Raw genomic sequence first — 20237 nt, 5'->3', positions numbered from 1 at the left:
AATGGTTTTTCTTCAAAGTATGTATGGAGAATCAGTGCAATTGCCTAACGTTTTGACATCAGTGTTTTGAAAATGTATGCAAAAATAAAATTTGATGTGTGAATCAAACTTTGTATCATTCAATTCAATTTACTATTTATAGTGAACTAATCAGATCGTCTAAAAATTCAAGACAAGGTCTATAATATGCTGAAACATTCAAAACTGGAAATAGCTCTTGCTTACTTGTGTTTTATCATTTGAAAATAAATTGCAGTTAACTTAAATAGAGTTTCAGAAAAAAGCAGGTGGAGCTATATTTTTAAAGAAAATTTTTCTTTTTATTCATGAGCTAAAACTGGTACACTTGACTTGAAAAAAAATAACTTTATGCATGATTTTTTTTGTCATTTAGACTCAATGACAGAGTCGCTCAAACTGGCCTCAGAGAAAATTTTAAAATACATTTTGTGGTTATGAAACATGGATTCATTTGAATCACTGTTGAAATTTCATTAACAAAAACTTTAGAACAAAATTCATACTTTTGTATCCTATTTCCAACTGGTAAGGCTGACTTTGACAAGCATGCTCAAAGATGACTCTTTCTATGAACATTTTGATAGTATATCTGTATGAACTTAACTGTATGGAGAGCTAAAGGGACAAACAAATGATGCAAAATGGCTTCTTTGGTCATTGCGATTATTGCGAATTTTAAAGCCAAATAAAAAAAGCACATTGCCAGCTAAATAGATAAAACCAAGTTTTGTTGTGATATTTTATGTTATATTTTATATTTTGCAACATTACGCTAGATGGATGAATTTGACTACACTCCTTAATGGTGATAGTACGCCTTCTGCACCGGGACGGCCAGCACCTTGTGCACCTGTGGCTGCGGTGCCTGGTATCCCTTGATCGGTTCCCGGTGGACCTGGGCGATGAATCCGCTCTTGCCATCGACGTGGTACGTCACGGTGCGCTTGTGGCCATCGGCATCGATCAGGTAGTATTCGCCCTGGGTGGTGTGATCCTGGCGGGACTCCTTCTGGCCGTGCACGTCTCCGGTGTGGTCATCGTGGACGTCGTACGCGTACTCGTAGTGAGCAGGTGCGTGGTGTTCCTCCTCGTGATGACCCTGTTGATGACCCTGCTGGTAGTAGTGCTGGGCAGCGATGGCGCCAACAAAAGCCAAGAGAACGATGGTGACCTGTAATGTTCATATTAGTTTAGAAATTTATTTCTGATTCGAAAGAACAGTACAATTACCTTGAGAGACATGTCTACTGTTGAATAGTGGTTGATCTTTGAAGAATGGGACAATCGACTGCACTGATATCAGGTCAATAACTTCACACTGCTTATATATTGAATCTTGTTCACCTGTTGATAGTATGTGTGATTGTGCGTATCTTGAGCCATTTCACTACGTTTTGGACAAGCTTGTATATGACCTCTCTTTGGTGACACATATAATGGAAAGTTGTTGATACAGGCAATAAGATATCTTCGGCTTCTCTATTTTTGTTTTGTAATATTTAATATTGTATTTTACGATAGTTTTTATTCTCAGTTTTACTCTTTTAAAACTGATATCTTTAGTTTAACGGCATGTATGCAAAACTGTAAGCCATTTTAGAAAATTTGGCAAGAAGTTGATTGCTAAACTCGTTTCAAGTGGATTAAGTTATTTCATGGACACGGCTAAAAATAATCCTAAAACATAAAACTTGACATGATAACACAAAACCGCTCTCAGTGAGAACCAGTTAACGTGAAAACTTTTTGCAGTTTCCTTTGTGCAAACGTTAGGTTGACTTTCGAATGATAAACTCTTCTAGTGCTGCAACGAACGAGCCCCCAAAAAGGAAAGGAGTCCTGATTGACAATGCTTGGTGTGGGAAATTTGCAATGCATTATAAATTGCAAGCAGTTTCATGGTGTATGCATCAGTTCCAGTTAAGCTTTTCAAGTGTTTGTTTCCGCTTTACAAAAATCCAAGTCATAATGTCTGCTAAGGTATTGTTGAGCAAACAACTGTAGAACATAAAAAATATCTTAAGACAAATTTATCAACATTCTAGATCTTGTCTGTTGCTTTGTTGGTGGCATGCTTCGGAGCCATCGCTGCCCAGCAATACTACCAGCAAGGTCATTACGAGGAGGAACACCACGCACCTGCTCACTACAAGTACGCGTACGACGTTCATGATGACCACACCGGAGACGTGCACGGCCAGAAGGAGTCCCGCCAGGATCACACCACCCAGGGCGAATACTACCTGATCGATGCCGATGGCCACAAGCGCACCGTGACGTACCACGTCGATGGCAAGAGCGGATTCATCGCCCAGGTCCACCGGGAACCGATCAAGGGATACCAGGCACCGCAGCCACAGGTGCACAAGGTGCTGGCCGTCCCGGTGCAGAAGGCGTACTATAAGCATTAGAGTTGTTATAGAATACTAGTCCAATTGTAGAATAATAAAGTGAATGATGCTTGTTGAGTTTTCATACGTAATTTTTCTGTGTTATTCATTTTCCTCCAGAATCGCATCAATACGAACAGTTAATAAATTTCAAATTGTAATTTCATATTTTTTTGATCCTTTTTTAAATTTAATTGTTTCTTTGATTTGGCCATAGCTTTTGCTCATTGAATTTTTTCATGTTTTCAACTGTCAGCTTGATTTTTGAAAGATTATTTGGATAATTTACCTTCAGTTCTTAGTTGGTTATCAATTATTGTTCTATTCAATTGCCTTACAAAGCATATCTATCCAATAAAAGATCCAAAGGCTATCTAAAGCTTGTGAAAATCTGGATTAACAGTAGGGTCAACGTGTACAACGTCAAAAGAACATGATTAATAACCATTTCTGATCACTATTTTCATTTTAATGCAAAATTAATAAAATTAGCAAGACAACTTTTTTTTATCAACAATGGTATTTTTTTAATTTTTTTTTTAAAACTAACTTAATCCACCTATGTGGTTGGTGCCTTCCTCACTTTTTACCAACATTTGGTGATATGATGGGTTTGGACACAAATTCTATCTATTTCTCAATTAAAAAAAAACACAAATGTCACTTAAGCGGTCAAAACTTCAAACTGAGCGTTGCCAGATCTTCAATGTTTTGGACTCATTAGAAAGGTCTTTCGATTACCTAACCAACGATGGGTCGGATGATGGATCTGGACATAGTTTAAGTGAGATCCGGCTTCAAAAAAGATCATAATTATCACTTAAGTGGTCATAACTTGAGATAGAGTTGCCAGATCTTCAATGTTTTGTATTCATTGGAAAGGTCTTTGATAACCTAACCAACGATGGGTCGGATAATGGATCCGGACATAGTTAACATACATTTAAGTGAGATCCGGCATAAAAAATGTACATAAATATCACTTAAGTGGTCATATCTCGAGACTGGGTTGCCAGATCTTCAATGTTTTGTACTCATTGGAAAGGTCTTTTGATTACCTAACCAACAATGGATCGGATGATGGATTCGGACATAGTTTACATACATTTAAGTGAGATCCGGCTTCTAAAAAGATCATAATTATCACTTAAGTGGTCATAACTTAAGACAGGGTTGCCAGATCTTCAATGTTTTGTACTCATTTGAAAGGTCTTTTGATTACCTAACCAACAATGGATCGGATGATGGATTCGGACATAGTTTACATACATTTAAGTGAGATCCGGCTTCTAAAAAGATCATAATTATCATTTAAGTGGTCATAACTTAAGACAGGGTTGCCAGATCTTCAATGTTTTGTATTCATTTGAAAGGTCTTTTGATTATCTAACCAACGATGGGTCGGATAATGGATCCGGACATAGTTAACATACATTTAAGTGAGATCGAGCTTCAAAAATGTACATAAATATCACTTAAGTGGTCATATCTCGAGACAGGGTTGCCAGATCTTCAATGTTTTGTACTCATTGGAAAGGTCTTTTGATTACCTAACCAACAATGGATCGGATGATGGATCTGGACATAGTTTAAGTTAGATCCGGCTTCAAAAAAGATCATAATTATCACTTAAGTGGTCATAACTTAAGACAGGGTTGCCAGATCTTCAATGTTTTGTATTCATTGGAAAGGTCTTTGATAACCTAACCAACGATGGGTCGGATAATGGATCCGGACATAGTTAACATACATTTAAGTGAGATCGAGCTTCAAAAATGTACATAAATATCACTTAAGTGGTCATATCTCGAGACAGGGTTGCCAGATCTTCAATGTTTTGGACTCATTAGAAAGGTCTTTCGATTACCTAACCAACGATGGGTCGGATGATGGATCTGGACATAGTTTAAGTGAGATCCGGCTTCAAAAAAGATCATAATTATCACTTAAGTGGTCATAACTTGAGATAGAGTTGCCAGATCTTCAATGTTTTGTATTCATTGGAAAGGTCTTTGATAACCTTACCAACGATGGGTCGGATAATGGATCCGGACACAGTTAACATACATTTAAGTGAGATCCGGCTTCAAAAATGTACATAAATATCACTTAAGTGGTCATATCTCGAGACTGGGTTGCCAGATCTTCAATGTTTTGTATTCATTTGAATGGTCTTTTGATTATCAAACCAACGATGGGTCGGATAATGGATCCGGACATAGTTAACATACATTTAAGTGAGATCGAGCTTCAAAAATGTACATAAATATCACTTAAGTAGTCATATCTCGAGACAGGGTTGCCAGATCTTCAATGTTTTGGACTCATTGGAAAGGTCTTTCGATTATCTAACCAACGATGGGTCGGATGATGGATCCGGACATAGTTTACATACATTTAAGTGAGATCCGGCTTCAAAAATGTACATAAATATCACTAAAGTGGTCATATCTCGAGACAGGGTTGCCAGATCTTCAATGTTTTGGACTCATTGGAAAGGTCTTTCGATTACCTAACCAACGATGGGTTGGATGATGGATCCGGACATATTTTACATACAATTAAGTGAGATCCGGCTTCAAAAAAGATCATAATTATCACTTAAGTGGTCATAACTTGAGACAGGGTTGCCAGATCTCCAATGTTTTGCACTCATTTGAAAGGTCTTTTGATAACCTCACCAACGATGGGTCGGATAATGGATCCGGACATAGTTTACATACATTTAAGAGAAATCCGGCTTCAAAAATGTACATAAATATCACTTAAGTGGTCATATCTCGAGACAGGGTTGCCAGATCTTCAATGTTTTGGACTCATTGGAAAGGTCTTTCGATTACCTAACCAACGATGGGTTGGGTGTTGAATCCGGACATAGTTTTCATATAGATAAGTGAGATCCGGCATCAAAATTCCAGCACTCGATTCGCAACTCTGACACTTTTTTATACGTAACTTTTGAACTACTTATCGGATCTTCAAACAATTCAATAGTGCAGTATGGGGCACCAAACCGAATCGAATGCAACTTGTTTGACTCAAATCGGATCAGCCAGTGCCGAGAAAACTTGGCAAGAATTTTGAGTACCAAGGGGAATACGCACACACATACACACACACACACAGACATTTGTTCAGTTTTCGATTCTGAGTCGATAGGTATACATGAATATAGGTCTTTGACCTGTTTTTCAAAAGTTTATTTTTAGAGCAGGATTATAGCCTTACCTCAGTGAGGAAGGCAAAACCCATTTCAAATCCTTTTCATTGTAGTCAGAAAAATAAGGTTTATCGTTGTGAACAATATTAAACTTAATTTTTGGACCCAATTGTTCTCGTGATAACACTCAGAGCGATATTATTCGTAACAGCAAACTTGCCATTTCGTAATCATTTAAACATTTAAAAACTAACTTAATCCACCTATGTGGTTGGAGCCTTCCTCACAACAATGGCTGTACACAAGTTTCATCTATTTTTTATATCCGGCTTCCAAAAAGTACATCGATATCACTTAAGTGGCCATGTCTCGAGACAGGGTTGCCAGATCTTCGATGTTTTGCACTCGTTGGAAAGGTCTTTTGGTAACCTAACCAACAATGGGTCGGATGATGGACCCGGACATAGTTTACATACATTTAAGTGAGATCCGGCTTCAAAAAAGTACATCAATATCACTTAAGAGGCCATATCTCGAGACAGGGTTGCCAGATCTTCAATGTTTTGCACTCGTTGGAAAGGTCTTTTGATAACCTAACCAACAATGGGTCGGATGGTGGATCCGGACATAGTTTACATACATTTAAGTGAGATCCGGCTTCAAAAAAGTACATCAATATCACTTAAGGGGCCATATCTCGAGACAGGGTTGCCAGATCTTCAATGTTTTAGACTCGTTGGAAAGGTCTTTTGATAATCTAACCAACGATGGGTCGGATGATGGACCCGGACGTAGTTTACATACATTTAAGTGAGATCCGGCTTCAAAAAAGTACATCAATATCACTTAAGTGGCCATATCTCGAGACAGGGTTGCCAGATCTTCAATGTTTTCGACTCGTTGGAAAGGTCTTTTGATAACCTAACCAACAATGGGTCGGATGGTGGATCCGGACATAGTTTACATACATTTAAGTGAGATCCGGCTTCAAAAAAGTACATCAATATCACTTAAGTGGCCATATCTCGAGACAGGGCTGCCAGATCTTCAATGTTTTAGACTCGTTAGAAAGGTCTTTTGATAACCTAACCAACAATGGGTCGGATGGTGGATCCGGACATAGTTTACATACATTTAAGTGAGATCCGGCTTCAAAAAAGTACATCAATATCACTTAAGGGGCCATATCTCGAGACAGGGTTGCCAGATCTTCAATGTTTTGCACTCGTTGGAAAGGTCTTTTGATAACCTAACCAACAATAGGTCGGATAGTGGATCCGGACATAGTTTACATACATTTAAGTGAGATCCGGCTTCAAAAAAGTACATCAATATCACTTAAGGGGCCATATCTCGAGACAGGGTTGCCAGATCTTCAATGTTTTAGACTCGTTGGAAAGGTCTTTTGATAATCTAACCAACGATGGGTCGGATGATGGACCCGAACGTAGTTTACATACAGTTAAGTGAGATCCAAATATATGTGAAAACACATTTTTATACATAACTTTTGAACTACTTATCGAAACTTCAATCTGTATAAAACTCGATCTATGGGACCCTAAACCAAGTCGAATGCAACAAGTTCGGGTCAAATCGGTTCAGCCAGTGCCGAGAAACATGAGCTAGTTTGTTGGTCACATACATACATACACACACACATACACACACACATACACACACACATACACACAGACATTTGTTCAGTTTTCGATTCTGAGTCGATATGTATACATGAAGGTGGGCCTACGACGTTTTTATACGAAGTTCATTTTTAGAGCAGGATTATAGCCTTACCTCAGTGAGGAAGGCAAAATGACCTTGAAGATTTGACTCAGTAAATCACTGTTTGCTCTCTGTCGAGCAAATGTTTAATTTTACCACTATTTTGCCTTCCTCACTGAGGTAAGGCTATAATCCTGCACTAAAAATGAACATTGAATAAAAACGTCGTAGACCCACCTTCATGTATACATATCGACTCAGAATCGAAAACTGAACAAATGTCTGTATGTATGTGTGTGTGTGTATGTGTGTGTGTATGTGTGTGTGTATGTATGTAATTATGTGACCAACAAACTAGCTCATGTTTCTCGGCACTGGCTGAACCGATTTGACCCGAACCTGTTGCATTCGACTTGGTTTAGGGTCCCATAGATCGAGTTTTATACAGATTGAAGTTTTGATAAGTAGTTCAAAAGTTATGTATAAAATGTGTTTTCACATATATTCGGATCTCACTTAAATGTATGTAAACTATGTCCGTATCCACCATCCGACCCATCGTTAGTTAGGTTATCAAAAGACCTTTCAAACGAGTCCAAAACATTGAAGATCTGGCAACCCTGTCTCGAGATTTATCCACTTAAGTGATATTGATGTACTTTTTGGAAGCCGGATCTCATTTAAATGTATGTAAACTTTGTCCGGACCACCCAACCCATCGTTAGTTAGGTTATCAAAAGACCTTCCAAATAAGTCCAAAACATTGAAGATCTGGCAACCCTGTCTTGATATATGGTCACATTAGTGATGTTTATATACTTTTTTATTTCGGATCTAAAAAAATGGATGAAATTTGTCTACAGCTACTGTTGGTAATGAGTGAGGAAGGCTCCAACCACATAGGTGGATTAAGTTAGTTTTTGTTTTAGAAATCGAACAAATCGTAATAAAATTTGTAAAAATGGCCCAAAAATTTAAAATAGAAAACAGTCAAGTCACAAAGTAATACCACGGAAAGCAAGCGCATTAGCTTCTAATTGGACTGCAAAATTGAACACAGATATCACTAAATTAAATTCATTTTCCGGCAACATTGTTGCTGCGGAATGTGTCCACCAACATCAAATCAACCCCACGATAAATCCCTCCTGTTTATTGGCTTAATTACGGCCAATTATCACCTGCAAAACGGCGGGGCCTTGAGTGCCATACTAGTGACACTGAAATCCTCCGTGCAGCGGCCTAATAAGCTGTCGACCCAAACAGATTAATTCCATGTTGGATTCCTTGCATGCCTCCGTAAATCAACTTTTTTAATGGGCGGCTTGTGGAGACCCAAGCGAGAACGCGAACGGTCTCGTAAATTTCACAGCAATCATTTTCGAAAGAAGAAATTGCTCAAACTACGCATGGTCCAAGTGACAACACGCAAGTAGCCGTTAGTTGGCCACCTGGTTGGCTTTGGCCACAGGTAATTAAACATAAAAAATGGTTCTTACGCGTCAACGTGCTAAACAGTTGCAAAATATATTGTGTGTCTGTATCTCTGGCACTGGCAAACTCCATCTCGTTTTGCGGACCGCCTTGTCTTTCTCGTGAGTGGCAAAAATGGCCGAAATTGGCGAACCTGTTTCTTGAACGGATTTGGCTGTTTTTCACCCGACTGCTACCGGCGTCAACTTCCACGGCAAGGACACGCCGATAACAGGCCAATTTTCGCTCACTTTTGGCAAAGTTAGACAATGCGTGCAGCTTTTGGGAGAAATTAGTAAAAGTAGTTCTGGCGTTTGAACCAGTTCATGTGCAACGAAGGAATTATATAAACCCACTGCTGGTTGAAATTGGTATCAGTTGAGTTCACTTTTTCGTATCATCTGCACCATTCAATAGCTTCAATCATGTCTTTCAAAGTACGATTCTGAATTTTTGAACATTTTGTGTTCTAGAATAATGTAACGTTTCAATTGTCTCCTAAACTCAGGTCACCATCGTTCTCCTGGCTTTCGTCGGCGCCATCGCTGCCCAGCAATACTATCAGCAGGGACATCAGGAGGAGGAACACTACGCACCTGCCCATTACGAGTACGCGTACGACGTTCATGATGACCACACCGGAGACGTGCACGGCCAGAAGGAGTCCCGCAAGGATCACACCACCCAGGGTGAATACTACCTGATCGATGCCGATGGCCACAAGCGCACTGTGACGTACCACGTCGATGGCAAGAGTGGATTCATCGCCCAGGTCCACCGGGAACCGATCAAGGGATACCAGGCACCGCAGCCACAGGTGCACAATGTGCTGGCCGTCCCGCTGCAGAAGGCGTACTATCACCATTAAGGAGTGTAGTCAACAAATGTCATAGTCAAATTCATCCATTTAGCGTAATGTAGTAAAATATAACATATTACACAAAACAATACTTGGTTTTATCTTTTTCGCTAAAAATTAGCTTGTTTTCTTTTTGGGTAACACATTGTAGGTATAATCTCAATGGCCAAAAAGGCCAGTTCGCATAATTTGTTCTTCCCTTCAACTTCATACAATTTTGGCAGCAGTTCATACCGAAATGCTATAAAAATATTTAAGATTCCAATTAATATCGGTATATTGAGATCGGTCTTTCAGATCGATTTGATGTTTTCAGCAAAGTTGTAGTTATTAATGAAAAGAAGTTAAACAACTTTTTTGAAAAAAAAAACCTGCATGGATATTGTCGGACCCAGCCCAGAACGTGTCTCACCGGTAAAACAATGTTTTACCAATAAATTGAAATCCTTTCAATGTCACCCCGGTTTACGGTATGTCATTTATTGACTTTTCGGGAAATATCCGTTTAATGGCAGCAGGCTAAGCTAGGCTAGAATGGTTACGCTGGCCGCTTAGTAAGCGGAAGATCATGGGTTCGATTAACATCTGCGCCAACCTTCTATCGAATGAGGAAGTAAAGCGTCGGTCCCAGACTTGATTGTTTTTAGGCCGTTAAGTCATTTCAGGCGTGGGAGTCGTCTCCCCGCTACAAAGACAAACAACACACCAAACCAATCTTGCTCCGGTGGAATCACTGGCGGCGGTTGGACTGGCAATCCAAAGGTCGTCAGTTCGAACCGTGGGGTGGAAGTTTCCTTAGAGTAGAAAGAGGTTTGAGTGCCCTCCCTATTCAAGCCTTTTGACTCCTAGGTCCTAGGCTCAAATTTCATCAATTTTCCCTAATAAGCCAAATTAATGCTGATAAATGCCGAATACAAATTTTAATGCTTTAAAATTCTTATCGATTCATATGTATTCAACTATTAATGTATTTCTACAAAAAAAAATATTTCCATACCAAAATTTGATATTTTTTTCAATTTTAGCAAATCTCGGGATTCGGAAATTCCCGGTTTAGGGAAAATCCCGGGATTTTTGTTCCGGGAATTCCCGGGATGGACGCACTACATTGACAAATTATCACAAAAGTGTTTCGAATTTGTGGGTGTTCCGAATGTGTGAGATGACTGTACTGCCGCTCTAATCGAGTCCGTCCCATAGGCAAGAACAGCAAGCCGAGAAAAACGCACGTCAAATTTGTCCCGCCCATAAGGTAACGTGTTAGAATTTCACGAAAAAGTGAATTTTCTACGGTTTTCTTTAACAAAGTACTAAAGTTTATTGATTTTTTTGATAGTTCACATGATTTGAAACCAAACTGCATCATTGACAAAATTACATATCAGACGGACCTGATTTGAGCGATTAGTGAGCTGACCGCGGGGACGCGCTGTCTTGCATGCTCAAGAGTAGCATGCTCATTTTCATTTCTTTTGTGTCGCTGTTTGTGTGCTTGGGTGCGTGGTTATTATATATAGGCGAAGGGATTTTATTAAATGATCATTACATTGCATTATTATATTTAGTTGATTATATAACCACACTATATTTTACACTTAACACATTATACAAAACACATATGAAACTGTAAACACGAGCGTTTGGTACGGTATGTCCACGCATCCTTCCTCCCTTGTAGATTCTGTGAAATGTGCTCCGTTCACAGAATCTGTCTCTGCGGTTAATGCAACGCAGTAGGCCTGGCCGCTTTAATTTATGTAATACATCTTCGGGGTTACTCAAGTGTACTGCAATAATTAATATTGACAAGAAAGAACTTGGGGCGTAATCTAACCCCAAGTTCTTCCAGGATACTTTCTTCGGGCTGGCTGCGCTTGTGTTCGATTAGGTTAGATTAGATTAGATCAGACGGACCTGATTTGAGCGGCAGTGTACTGACTGTAAAAAAATCTTCAATAATGACATTAATTTCAAAAGTGTTAAATAAATTATGCAAATATGCACAAAAAATAATGTAGTTTTTTTAAACAAAATAAAGTATATCGGTTTTAGCTTGACACATATAAAATGAGATTTTGTTTGCAAATATAATTATTCATTTATCTCAAACCATCCTCACAAGAATAACGTCCAAGCTTAAACTAATGGAAAATAACTAAGCCTTGTATATTTAGTGTAAAACATGCTTCATTCACTTTATTATTCTACAATTGGACTAGTATTTAATAACAACTCTAATGGTGATAGTACGCCTTCTGCACCGGGACGGCCAGCACCTTGTGCACCTGTGGCTGCGGTGCCTGGTATCCCTTGATCGGTTCCCGGTGGACCTGGGCGATGAATCCGCTCTTGCCATCGACGTGGTACGTCACAGTGCGCTTGTGGCCATCGGCATCGATCAGGTAGTATTCGCCCTGGGTGGTGTGATCCTTTCGGGACTCCTTCTGGCCGTGCACGTCTCCGGTGTGGTCATCGTGGACGTCGTACGCGTACTCGTAGTGGGCAGGTGCGTGGTGTTCCTCCTCGTGATGACCCTGCTGGTAGTATTGCTGGGCAGCGATGGCTCCGAAGCATGCCACCAACAAAGCAACAGACAAAATCTAGAATGTTGATAAATCTGTGTTAAGACATTTTGTTATTTCTAAAGTTGATTGCTCAACAATACCTTGGCAGACATTATGACTTGGATTTTTGTAAATCGGAAACAAACACTTGAAAAGCTTAACTGAAACTGATGCATAAGCCATGGAACTGGCTGCAATTTATAATGCGTTGAAAATTTCCCACACCAAGCAATGTCAATCAGGACTCCTTTCCTTTTTGGGGCGTTTCCCCAGCATTTATCGTTGCTGCACTAGAAGAGTTTATCATTCGAAAGTCAACCTAATGTTTGCACGAAGGAAGCTGTAAAAAATTTTCACGTTAACTGGTTCTCACTGAGAGCGGTTTCGTGTTATCATGTCAACTTGAATGTTTTGAGGTTATTTTCAGCCATGTCCATGAAACAACTAAATCAAGTAGAAATGAGTTTAGCAAACGATTCCTTCTCAAATTTTTAGGCGAACAAGATTCAATATATAAGCAGCGTGAAGTTGTTGACCTGATATCAGTGCAGTCGATTGTCCCATTCTTCAAAGATCTACCATTAAAACTATTCAACAGTAGACATGTCGCTCAAGGTAATTGTACTGTTCTTTCGAATCAGAAATAAATTTCTATACTAATATGAACATTACAGGTCACCATCGTTCTCCTGGCTTTCATTGGCGCCATCGCTGCCCAGCATTACTACCAGCAGGGTAATCAACAGGGTCATCATGAAGAGGAACACTACGCACCTGCCCATTACGAGTACGCGTACGACGTTCATGATGACCACACCGGAGACGTGCACGGCCAGAAGGAGTCCTGCAAGGATCACACCACCCAGGGTGAATACTACCTGATCGATGCCGATGGCCACAAGCGCACTGTGACGTACCACGTCGATGGCAAGAGCGGATTCATCGCCCAGGTCCACCGGGAACCGATCAAGGGATACCAGGCACCGCAGCCACAGGTGCACAAGGTGCTGGCCGTCCCGGTGCAGAAGGCGTACTATCACCATTAAGGAGTGTAGTTATTAAATGGCATAGTTAAATTCATCAATCTAGCATAATGTAGCAAAATATATCTGAATATAAACTAATTAAAAAAAAAACTATTGCTTTACTTAGTGATCGTGTTATCCTGTCTAAACTTATGACCATAGCAGATCTTAAAAATCCAGTTTTAATTTCAATCCTGAGATACACAGTCAAAATTGAGTAAATTTGAAAGGTGTAATTTCGGAAGGTACTCAAAAAGGGACATTACACCAGAGAGTGGTTGCTAGAGTGTAACAAAATTGACTTTTTGGTGGGCATTCAGGGGTTTGTTCCGGTGGGCATACTGAGCCCAAATCCCAAATATGAGCTTGATTGGACGTAACAATAGCTGGTGCCTTAAATTTAAATGGGATTTAACCCTTGAAAATACTTTTTTTCAAAAATGTCTATTTTTAAGGCACTTTGGCCATTAATGCGTTTACCAAAAACATCACTGGCGTGTAGGCCAGATCCTTGCGCGTGTTTTGGTACTGATAACATTGAAGTTTGGAGCACCCTGGAGCTCGGTACAGACCTTGAAAGTTTGGCATCTCGGGCGTCTCGGGCGTCACGAGGTGCGACGCATATCTTTTTTGCCAGGGCCGGATCATTTTCGTGAATATTTTCAACCGGAAAAATTTGATATTGATCAATTCTGAAGCATTTTAGGGTATATTTTTTACCAAATAAATCCGGAAAAACTAAAACCGGCCCTAAAGTGGCCAGATTGGGCCAATTGGTTCAAGAACTCCAATATGCAACATATTCGAAAAAAAAAGTTTATTATCAATGCTTGATTTCAGAACTGTGAAATTAACTAAAAAAAGCTTTAAAAACTATTTAGGATTCTTAAATGTTGATAGTAAAAACATAAAAAACATTGAAAAAATATGTAAATTAAAACTAAAACGTAACTTAATCCACCTTTAGGGGTTTGGTGCCTTCCTCGCATATTTTTATCAAAATATCTGAGATCCCACCCTTTGTATAATGTTTCAAACTCTAGCCAAATCGTTTTTTAGCATAACTTTCGAAGTACTTTTCTAAACTTCATAATATTAACTAGGAACTTGTGAGACCCCAAGACGAATCGAATGAGATCAAAACGGTCAAAATCGGTCCAGCCAGTCTGGAGATAATCGTGTGCATATTTTTCGGTGCACGGACTCACATCCAGACACACGCACAGACATTTTTTCAGAATTTGATTCTGAGTCGATAGGTATACGTGAAGGTGGGTCTACAAGGTCAAATAAAGAAGTTCATTTTTCGAGTGATTTTTTAGCCTTTCCTCATTGAGGTGAGCAAGGCAAAAATTCAGAACAGCTAGTTATGTGATATTCTTCCACTAAAACCCTTTGCTTCACATTTCAACTATTGTATTATATTACGCACATATCAACAAAATGAGACTAGAGATGGTCTTAGTAGTGGTAGTTCAGGCTCGGGGCGGAGAAGCTCACAGTGGCCAGGTTGGCGGGGTAGGCAACCTTGGCCACTGGCAGAGCAACCTTGTGGACCACCGGGGCCGCAACGTAGTGCTGGACTGGGGCAACAACCTTGGCCACCGGGAGGACGGCCTTGACGACCTTCTGGGTCAGCGGTTCACGGCGGACGACGGCGTTGAATCCGTTGTGCTCATCGGCGGTGTAGTCCACAACGCGACGGTAACCATCGGCATCGATCAGGGTGTACTGTCCCTTGACGTCATCTCCGTGACGCTCCTCCTGTTGGCTCTTGATGTCTCCGGTGTGGTCATCGTGGACGGAGTACGAGAACTGGTACTCGGCGGGGGCATCGGCGTATTCCACGTGCTTGACGGCAACCGGCAGCAGACCAGCGCTGGCCACGGCAATCAGGGCAGACAGGAGGAAGAACTGCAATGGAACAAAGTCAGATGGATTAGAACACTTTTGTGAGATCTCCGCTTTTCGAGAACATACCTTGAAAGCCATTTCGGTTTGTTTGGTTAGAACTGTGAGGTTTTGATTGAATGGCTGCTAAACTTGTTGTGTGTCTTAGAAGGCGATCAAAAACTATATTTATACAAATCACATTCTGCACACAATCGTTACCGATTTCATTGATAGCCAACTTTTGACCAGCCCCCGTTTCGCCCTTCGGAAGCAGGATTAGCAATCACCATATAAAAAAAAGTCAACCCAAAACTACCAGTTAGGCATTCTCAATCGATTGTTAGGTCGCGATTGAAAGCTCATTTGACGTGGGTAGTTTTTTTCACGCTCAGGTTTTCGGTAACCCGACAACAGCCAAAATAAATGTCGCCTGTTGTACTAAACTGGTCCACGTCGAGTTTCACACGGCTTGAACTGTGATTACTAAATTTAGTAGATCAAAGAGAAACGAAAAGAACTAAAAAAAAAAAACTCGACGAAAGTATTACCGCGCCAATGGAGGCGGTGCTCGGTGCCAGAGCTTAGTGCAATTTTTTTTTTTTTTTAATTTGTACCTCTCGACAGCTTCCCAATGGCCAACGACAGCTATGCTCTATGAGCCGTTGCTGCGTTGACGGGCTTGAGCCGTACAAATTAATGAGTGCGCACACCCGCAGCGATTATCGTAGCATTTTTTGCGTTGGCCCTTTCGAAGAATTGTGTCTTGTTCTCCGAAATGTTTGGCTACTGGTCAGTTGAATGGTTTGTTTCTGCTTGTAAATTAAGTGATTATAGCATAGACTCCTGCAAGTGGCACAACATGTAGCGTGTTATTGATGTAATTGTAGTTGTTCGATCTTGTGAGGTATGTAATCACCAGTTCCTTTGAATTGGTCGGCTCATAACAGAAGCGATTTTTCTGATTATAAATCGTGAAAAATGTGAAAATTATAAGAGACAAACTGAATGATTAAATAACCAAATAAGTTTTCGATACCGGCCAATGGATTTGAATCAATTTTAAAATGTTACGAAACGTTTATCAATCTTCACAGCAATTCCTTAGAAAAACTGACGCCTTAACATTTTCTGGATTTTAACTAAGACACGACACGTTTCAGTGATTTCTAGCCCTTTTGAGAAGGCTCGATTTGATGACGTATCGTCATCAGGGATGAAATTGTGACATACACAAATGCATAAATTGGTATGACCAAACTCACCCCCAAACCCAATGTCACCCCTGATGATGGTACTCATACACAACAACATATTTCTGTTATGAATAAAGTAACTTACTTTTGAAATAAAAAAAGGTCAGAATTCGTTACATTACAAGTTTTTTTCTTGTTTATAAATGAAATCTTTAATGCTACAGTTTGTGAAAATCTCCTTACTTACGTCATGATTCGAATTCCCGGACGCTTCGAAACCCGGACACCTCATTTTGTTTTATCAATAATTTGGATATAAGTTCGCATTATAAATGTAAAAAATGGGTTATTTGATGAATTCTAACATCAACTTTCATTTAAAGTTTGTTTGAAAGGTAATGTCAAAACAATTAAATAAAATAAAATTATAAGATTACTAAAAATGTGAAACATTTCACGTGAAATATTTCATAGGCGTCCGAAGCAACGGGAAGGCAAAGCAGAAATTTATGGTTTTGATTTCCTTAAATTCAAGGAAATTTTTATATAAAATATCGATTGTTTTGATGTTAACAGCTTATTTGAGACCTGAAGAATGCCATTCACTAACATTTAAGTCCAAATTTGTGCGATTCATTAGCAAAACCGAGTGTCCGGAATTCGAAGCAAAAGTGTCCGGATTTCGAATCAGCTTTTAACAGTGTCCGGGATTCGAAGCACAACAAGTCATTTTAATTTTCAAATTCTGATGAAAAGTTGTTAGAAAAGACATATTTTGCATGCATTCTCTTAAAACTGACTGTTAAAACTACATCATGATGATATTTCTTTATTTCCAACTTATTACATGATTTTTTGTCAGCTATAACAAAAATGATATGCTTCTAAGTGTCCGGATTTCGAATCATGACGTTATATAATCTCTTTCAATTGTTCGTTCTTGTTTAACCGTGTACGCCCAAATATAAACAAACATTTTGGTGGTTCCGGTAGTGAGTCCACAACGCGAATCAAAGCCGAAAGCGGCCGCAGCTGTGAAAGTTGGAAGAGGACAAGGTCAGCTTCCTGCGGAATCTGCAGATGTTTCACGACCGGAATGGGTAAGAAGGAAGCTTGGGTGTTTTGTGGGGTTTGTGATTGATTTTGTGTGTTATTGTAGGACGCCACTTTGGTGGTTGCCGACGATCGGATGTGTGGATTTTCACCGGTCAGGAACCGGTAGTATTTGGTGGTGGCCAGAAATTGGTGATTGAAAATCAATTCCCGTGGAACAACGAGATAGCGTTGAAATAGATTTACATCCGGATTTACATCCGGACACGAGTTTGTCTTATCCAAACGAGCATTTGACGTATCCAAACGAGCATACGTTGCCAGATGGATTTGGCAAAGTTCGACCAGTGTCTCTATTTAGGGTCTCTACCAGCAATCTGTGTCATTCTAGAAAAAGGACGAAGTGCTCTAAATTGAATCCCGTTCCAAGGGCCTCATAAGCCTCATGTTCCGGATGTGCTTCCAGGATCAAGAACTATTTGTTCAGGCAATTCCGTGATTTTTTCCGTGCATAAGTGCTGTTTTTTTCACAAAATACGTGTACTTTTGTTTTAACAGTTCTCAAATTTTCCCAATTGGGTACTAAAGCCCTATGTCAATTTTTAAGTACAACGGTTAAAAACACGATTAAAAACCATTTCTGATCACTTTTTTTCATTTTAATGCAATTTTTTTTTTACAAGACAACATTTTTTCGGTGGATCAACTATGGTCCCCTTGGAACGAGCTGTCAAGTAGGAGCTTTTCTGTCAAGAAGGACCGCGATGTTAATTTTTCAAAATTGATTTAAAAATTAATTTTAAACTCTTTGTGGTCATACAAAGGGTCATTGTACTCAGAAAAATAAGCTTTATCGCTGTAAACAATAATATCACCAATCTAAGCTTCATTTTAGGACCCAATTAACATAAGAAATCGATGGATAAAATTTCATCCGAATCAAATAATACAATGAAAAATCGATTGGCAAAAACGTAGAGAATTTCTCATGGATATTGGAATATAAGAAAATGATACATTTTCATGTTAAAATAAATCCTTTTTATTGGTCCCTAATGTTCAGTCTTCTTAATACTGGTAAACAATCTTTCCGCTTTTGAAGCTGGTGTGCGACTGCGCCTGATGGCTCGTGTAGGAGGTGGCAATCACCGGCTGCACATGGTGAACCTGTGGTGCCACGTGGTGGTGGTACTCGACGTGCTGCACCGGCTGAACATGGTGCACCAGCGCTGGCTTGACGTACTGCACAATCTTCTTCGGGGCAGCCACAACCACGTGGTGGCCCTTAATCGGTTCCCGGCGGACGACGGCGTTGAATCCAGTGTGCTTGTCCGAGGAGTAGTCCACAACGCGACGGTAGCCATCGGCATCGATCAGGCTGTACTGTCCCTTAACGCTGTCTCCGTGGCGTTCCTCCTGCTGGCTCTTGATATCTCCGGTGTGGTCATCGTGGACGGAGTACTCGAACTTGTACTCCGCTGGTGCGTGGTGGTCTTCTTCGGCAGAATGGTGGTAGTATTGGGCGCTAACGGTTGCTGCCAGGGCGGCCAGAATGATGAACTGAAATTAGCAGAAACTATACTAACTTGCTTTTAGAAGTTTTGAATTTGATTCTTACTTTGCAAGTCATTGTTGTGATTGGTTGTTGTGAACTGTGCAGTGCAACTGATATCAACGAAGGAAAATAGACAAACTTTTATACATATTGTCGAATCTATTCTCAAACGCAGTTTACCACCACTTGGTATCTGGTCAGTGTCTGCAAATCAGGCATAGTTTTTGTCTATTCGAGCGTTTAACAATATCCTAAACCCGATTAAATCTCCCTTCGCCGTGGATTGTTTGTAGGCTTGGCAGTGACCGCCAACAACCAGTTTACGAGTGATTAATTCTCTGAAAAATATCATTTTTAATCCTTAATTCTAACTCTAGTTTACATAATTTGGTTAAAATACACCATAGTTTTTGAGCCGAATAATTTAATCAACTCTCTTTTCATTGATTATATAAAAGTAATCAATGTTATATTCAGATTGAACAACATTTTCATCCAAATAGTTTACAGTGAAAGTTCTCATGATATTCTTTTATTTTAAAATTTTCTTCAAAAATTAACTCAAATTACTGTAATATTAAAATATTGCATGTTTCTATACAGCTATTTTTTTTTATTTCGAGTTGGACATTTATTTTTTGTAAACATTAAAAGTGTTCGAAAATTAAGCTAGTCAATTTACAAAAAAAAATATTTAAAAAGTAATAATCAATTGACAAAAATGGTTGAAAGCACATTATTTCATTTTCAATTAAAAAGTTTATTGAAAACACTTTATACCGTTTAAATGTTTCAAATATAAACTTTTTTTTAATTATACCTACTGAAGTTTGGATGATTGTTTTCTATTTGACTAATAGGAACAAGTGAATAAAAACAAACAAAAATAAAGTTTGAATTGCTGTTTCCTAGAGAACTGTTTAGATGGAATTATGGCCGTTACAGCGACTGTGGAAGTGCCGTTATTGATAAGGTGTTATTTTGGGCGACCATAAAAGCACTTTACAGCAGTTGTGCAAGGTTCACTAATGTGTTTGATGATTTAGATATGGTAACACAGACTTCAATGAAATTGTGAAATATTTAACTGGTGCACATCACCAGCCTTTATTATTCCTTAAAAACTTATCAAATTAAAATCCAATTCTGTTTGCTGAAAACCATTTTATGAACAAAAAGTAAAATGTTTTGTTGCTATGGATTAATCAGAATTGGGAACAGTTTGTAGTACACAGCTAAAAAAGTAGTAATTCAGCTGCGTGTAAAAGGTCTGGGTGTAAAAAAAATTGCATTATTTTATGAAATTCTGTGTAATATTACATCCTG

The 20237-nt window shown here is 39.3% G+C and overlaps 7 protein-coding genes across 8 annotated transcripts; 3 read left to right on the top strand and 4 right to left on the bottom strand.

The window, feature by feature from the left end:
- Positions 1 to 788: 788 nt before the first annotated feature.
- On the bottom strand, positions 789 to 1313 carry LOC6046717 (larval cuticle protein A2B). Its single transcript, XM_001863841.2, has 2 exons — positions 1252 to 1313; positions 789 to 1192 (listed from the first exon to the last, which is right to left on the bottom strand). Exons 1-2 carry the CDS (start codon positions 1261 to 1263, stop codon positions 821 to 823), a joined length of 384 nt encoding a protein of 127 aa, XP_001863876.2. The 5' UTR covers positions 1264 to 1313; the 3' UTR covers positions 789 to 820.
- On the bottom strand, positions 802 to 12353 carry LOC6046712 (larval cuticle protein A2B). 2 transcript variants are annotated; one of them, XM_038257139.1, is made up of 3 exons: positions 12294 to 12347; positions 11869 to 12228; positions 802 to 826 (listed from the first exon to the last, which is right to left on the bottom strand). In XM_038257139.1, the coding sequence occupies exons 1-3, from the start codon at positions 12303 to 12305 to the stop codon at positions 821 to 823; spliced, it is 378 nt and encodes a 125-aa protein (XP_038113067.1). In that variant the 5' UTR covers positions 12306 to 12347; the 3' UTR covers positions 802 to 820. The 2 variants fall into 2 exon arrangements, with proteins under 2 accessions (XP_038113067.1, XP_001863872.2); XM_001863837.2 differs by lacking the exon at positions 802 to 826 and having other exon boundaries at positions 11798 to 12228; positions 12294 to 12353.
- On the top strand, positions 1947 to 2483 carry LOC6046716 (larval cuticle protein A2B). Its single transcript, XM_001863840.2, has 2 exons — positions 1947 to 2001; positions 2067 to 2483. The coding sequence occupies exons 1-2, from the start codon at positions 1990 to 1992 to the stop codon at positions 2430 to 2432; spliced, it is 378 nt and encodes a 125-aa protein (XP_001863875.2). The 5' UTR covers positions 1947 to 1989; the 3' UTR covers positions 2433 to 2483.
- Positions 9146 to 9717, top strand: LOC6046714 (larval cuticle protein A2B). The gene is made up of 2 exons (XM_038257140.1): positions 9146 to 9206; positions 9278 to 9717. The coding sequence occupies exons 1-2, from the start codon at positions 9195 to 9197 to the stop codon at positions 9635 to 9637; spliced, it is 372 nt and encodes a 123-aa protein (XP_038113068.1). The 5' UTR covers positions 9146 to 9194; the 3' UTR covers positions 9638 to 9717.
- A 383-nt stretch (positions 12354 to 12736) lies between the features above and the next one.
- On the top strand, positions 12737 to 13337 carry LOC6046711 (larval cuticle protein A2B). The gene is made up of 2 exons (XM_001863836.2): positions 12737 to 12807; positions 12867 to 13337. Exons 1-2 carry the CDS (start codon positions 12796 to 12798, stop codon positions 13236 to 13238), a joined length of 384 nt encoding a protein of 127 aa, XP_001863871.2. The 5' UTR covers positions 12737 to 12795; the 3' UTR covers positions 13239 to 13337.
- Positions 13338 to 14678: 1341 nt separating this feature from the next.
- Positions 14679 to 15212, bottom strand: LOC6046707 (larval cuticle protein A2B). The gene is made up of 2 exons (XM_001863833.2): positions 15198 to 15212; positions 14679 to 15131 (listed from the first exon to the last, which is right to left on the bottom strand). The coding sequence occupies exons 1-2, from the start codon at positions 15207 to 15209 to the stop codon at positions 14679 to 14681; spliced, it is 465 nt and encodes a 154-aa protein (XP_001863868.2). The 5' UTR covers positions 15210 to 15212.
- Positions 15213 to 18424: 3212 nt separating this feature from the next.
- LOC6046706 (larval cuticle protein A2B) lies at positions 18425 to 18986 on the bottom strand. The gene is made up of 2 exons (XM_001863832.2): positions 18975 to 18986; positions 18425 to 18916 (listed from the first exon to the last, which is right to left on the bottom strand). Exons 1-2 carry the CDS (start codon positions 18984 to 18986, stop codon positions 18425 to 18427), a joined length of 504 nt encoding a protein of 167 aa, XP_001863867.2.
- Between the last annotated feature and the right edge of the window lie 1251 nt (positions 18987 to 20237).

This window comes from Culex quinquefasciatus, chromosome 2, assembly GCF_015732765.1.
Source record: "Culex quinquefasciatus strain JHB chromosome 2, VPISU_Cqui_1.0_pri_paternal, whole genome shotgun sequence".
Classification (NCBI taxonomy): Eukaryota; Metazoa; Arthropoda; class Insecta; order Diptera; family Culicidae; genus Culex; species Culex quinquefasciatus.
This window is presented reverse-complemented; position numbering and strand designations above follow the sequence as displayed.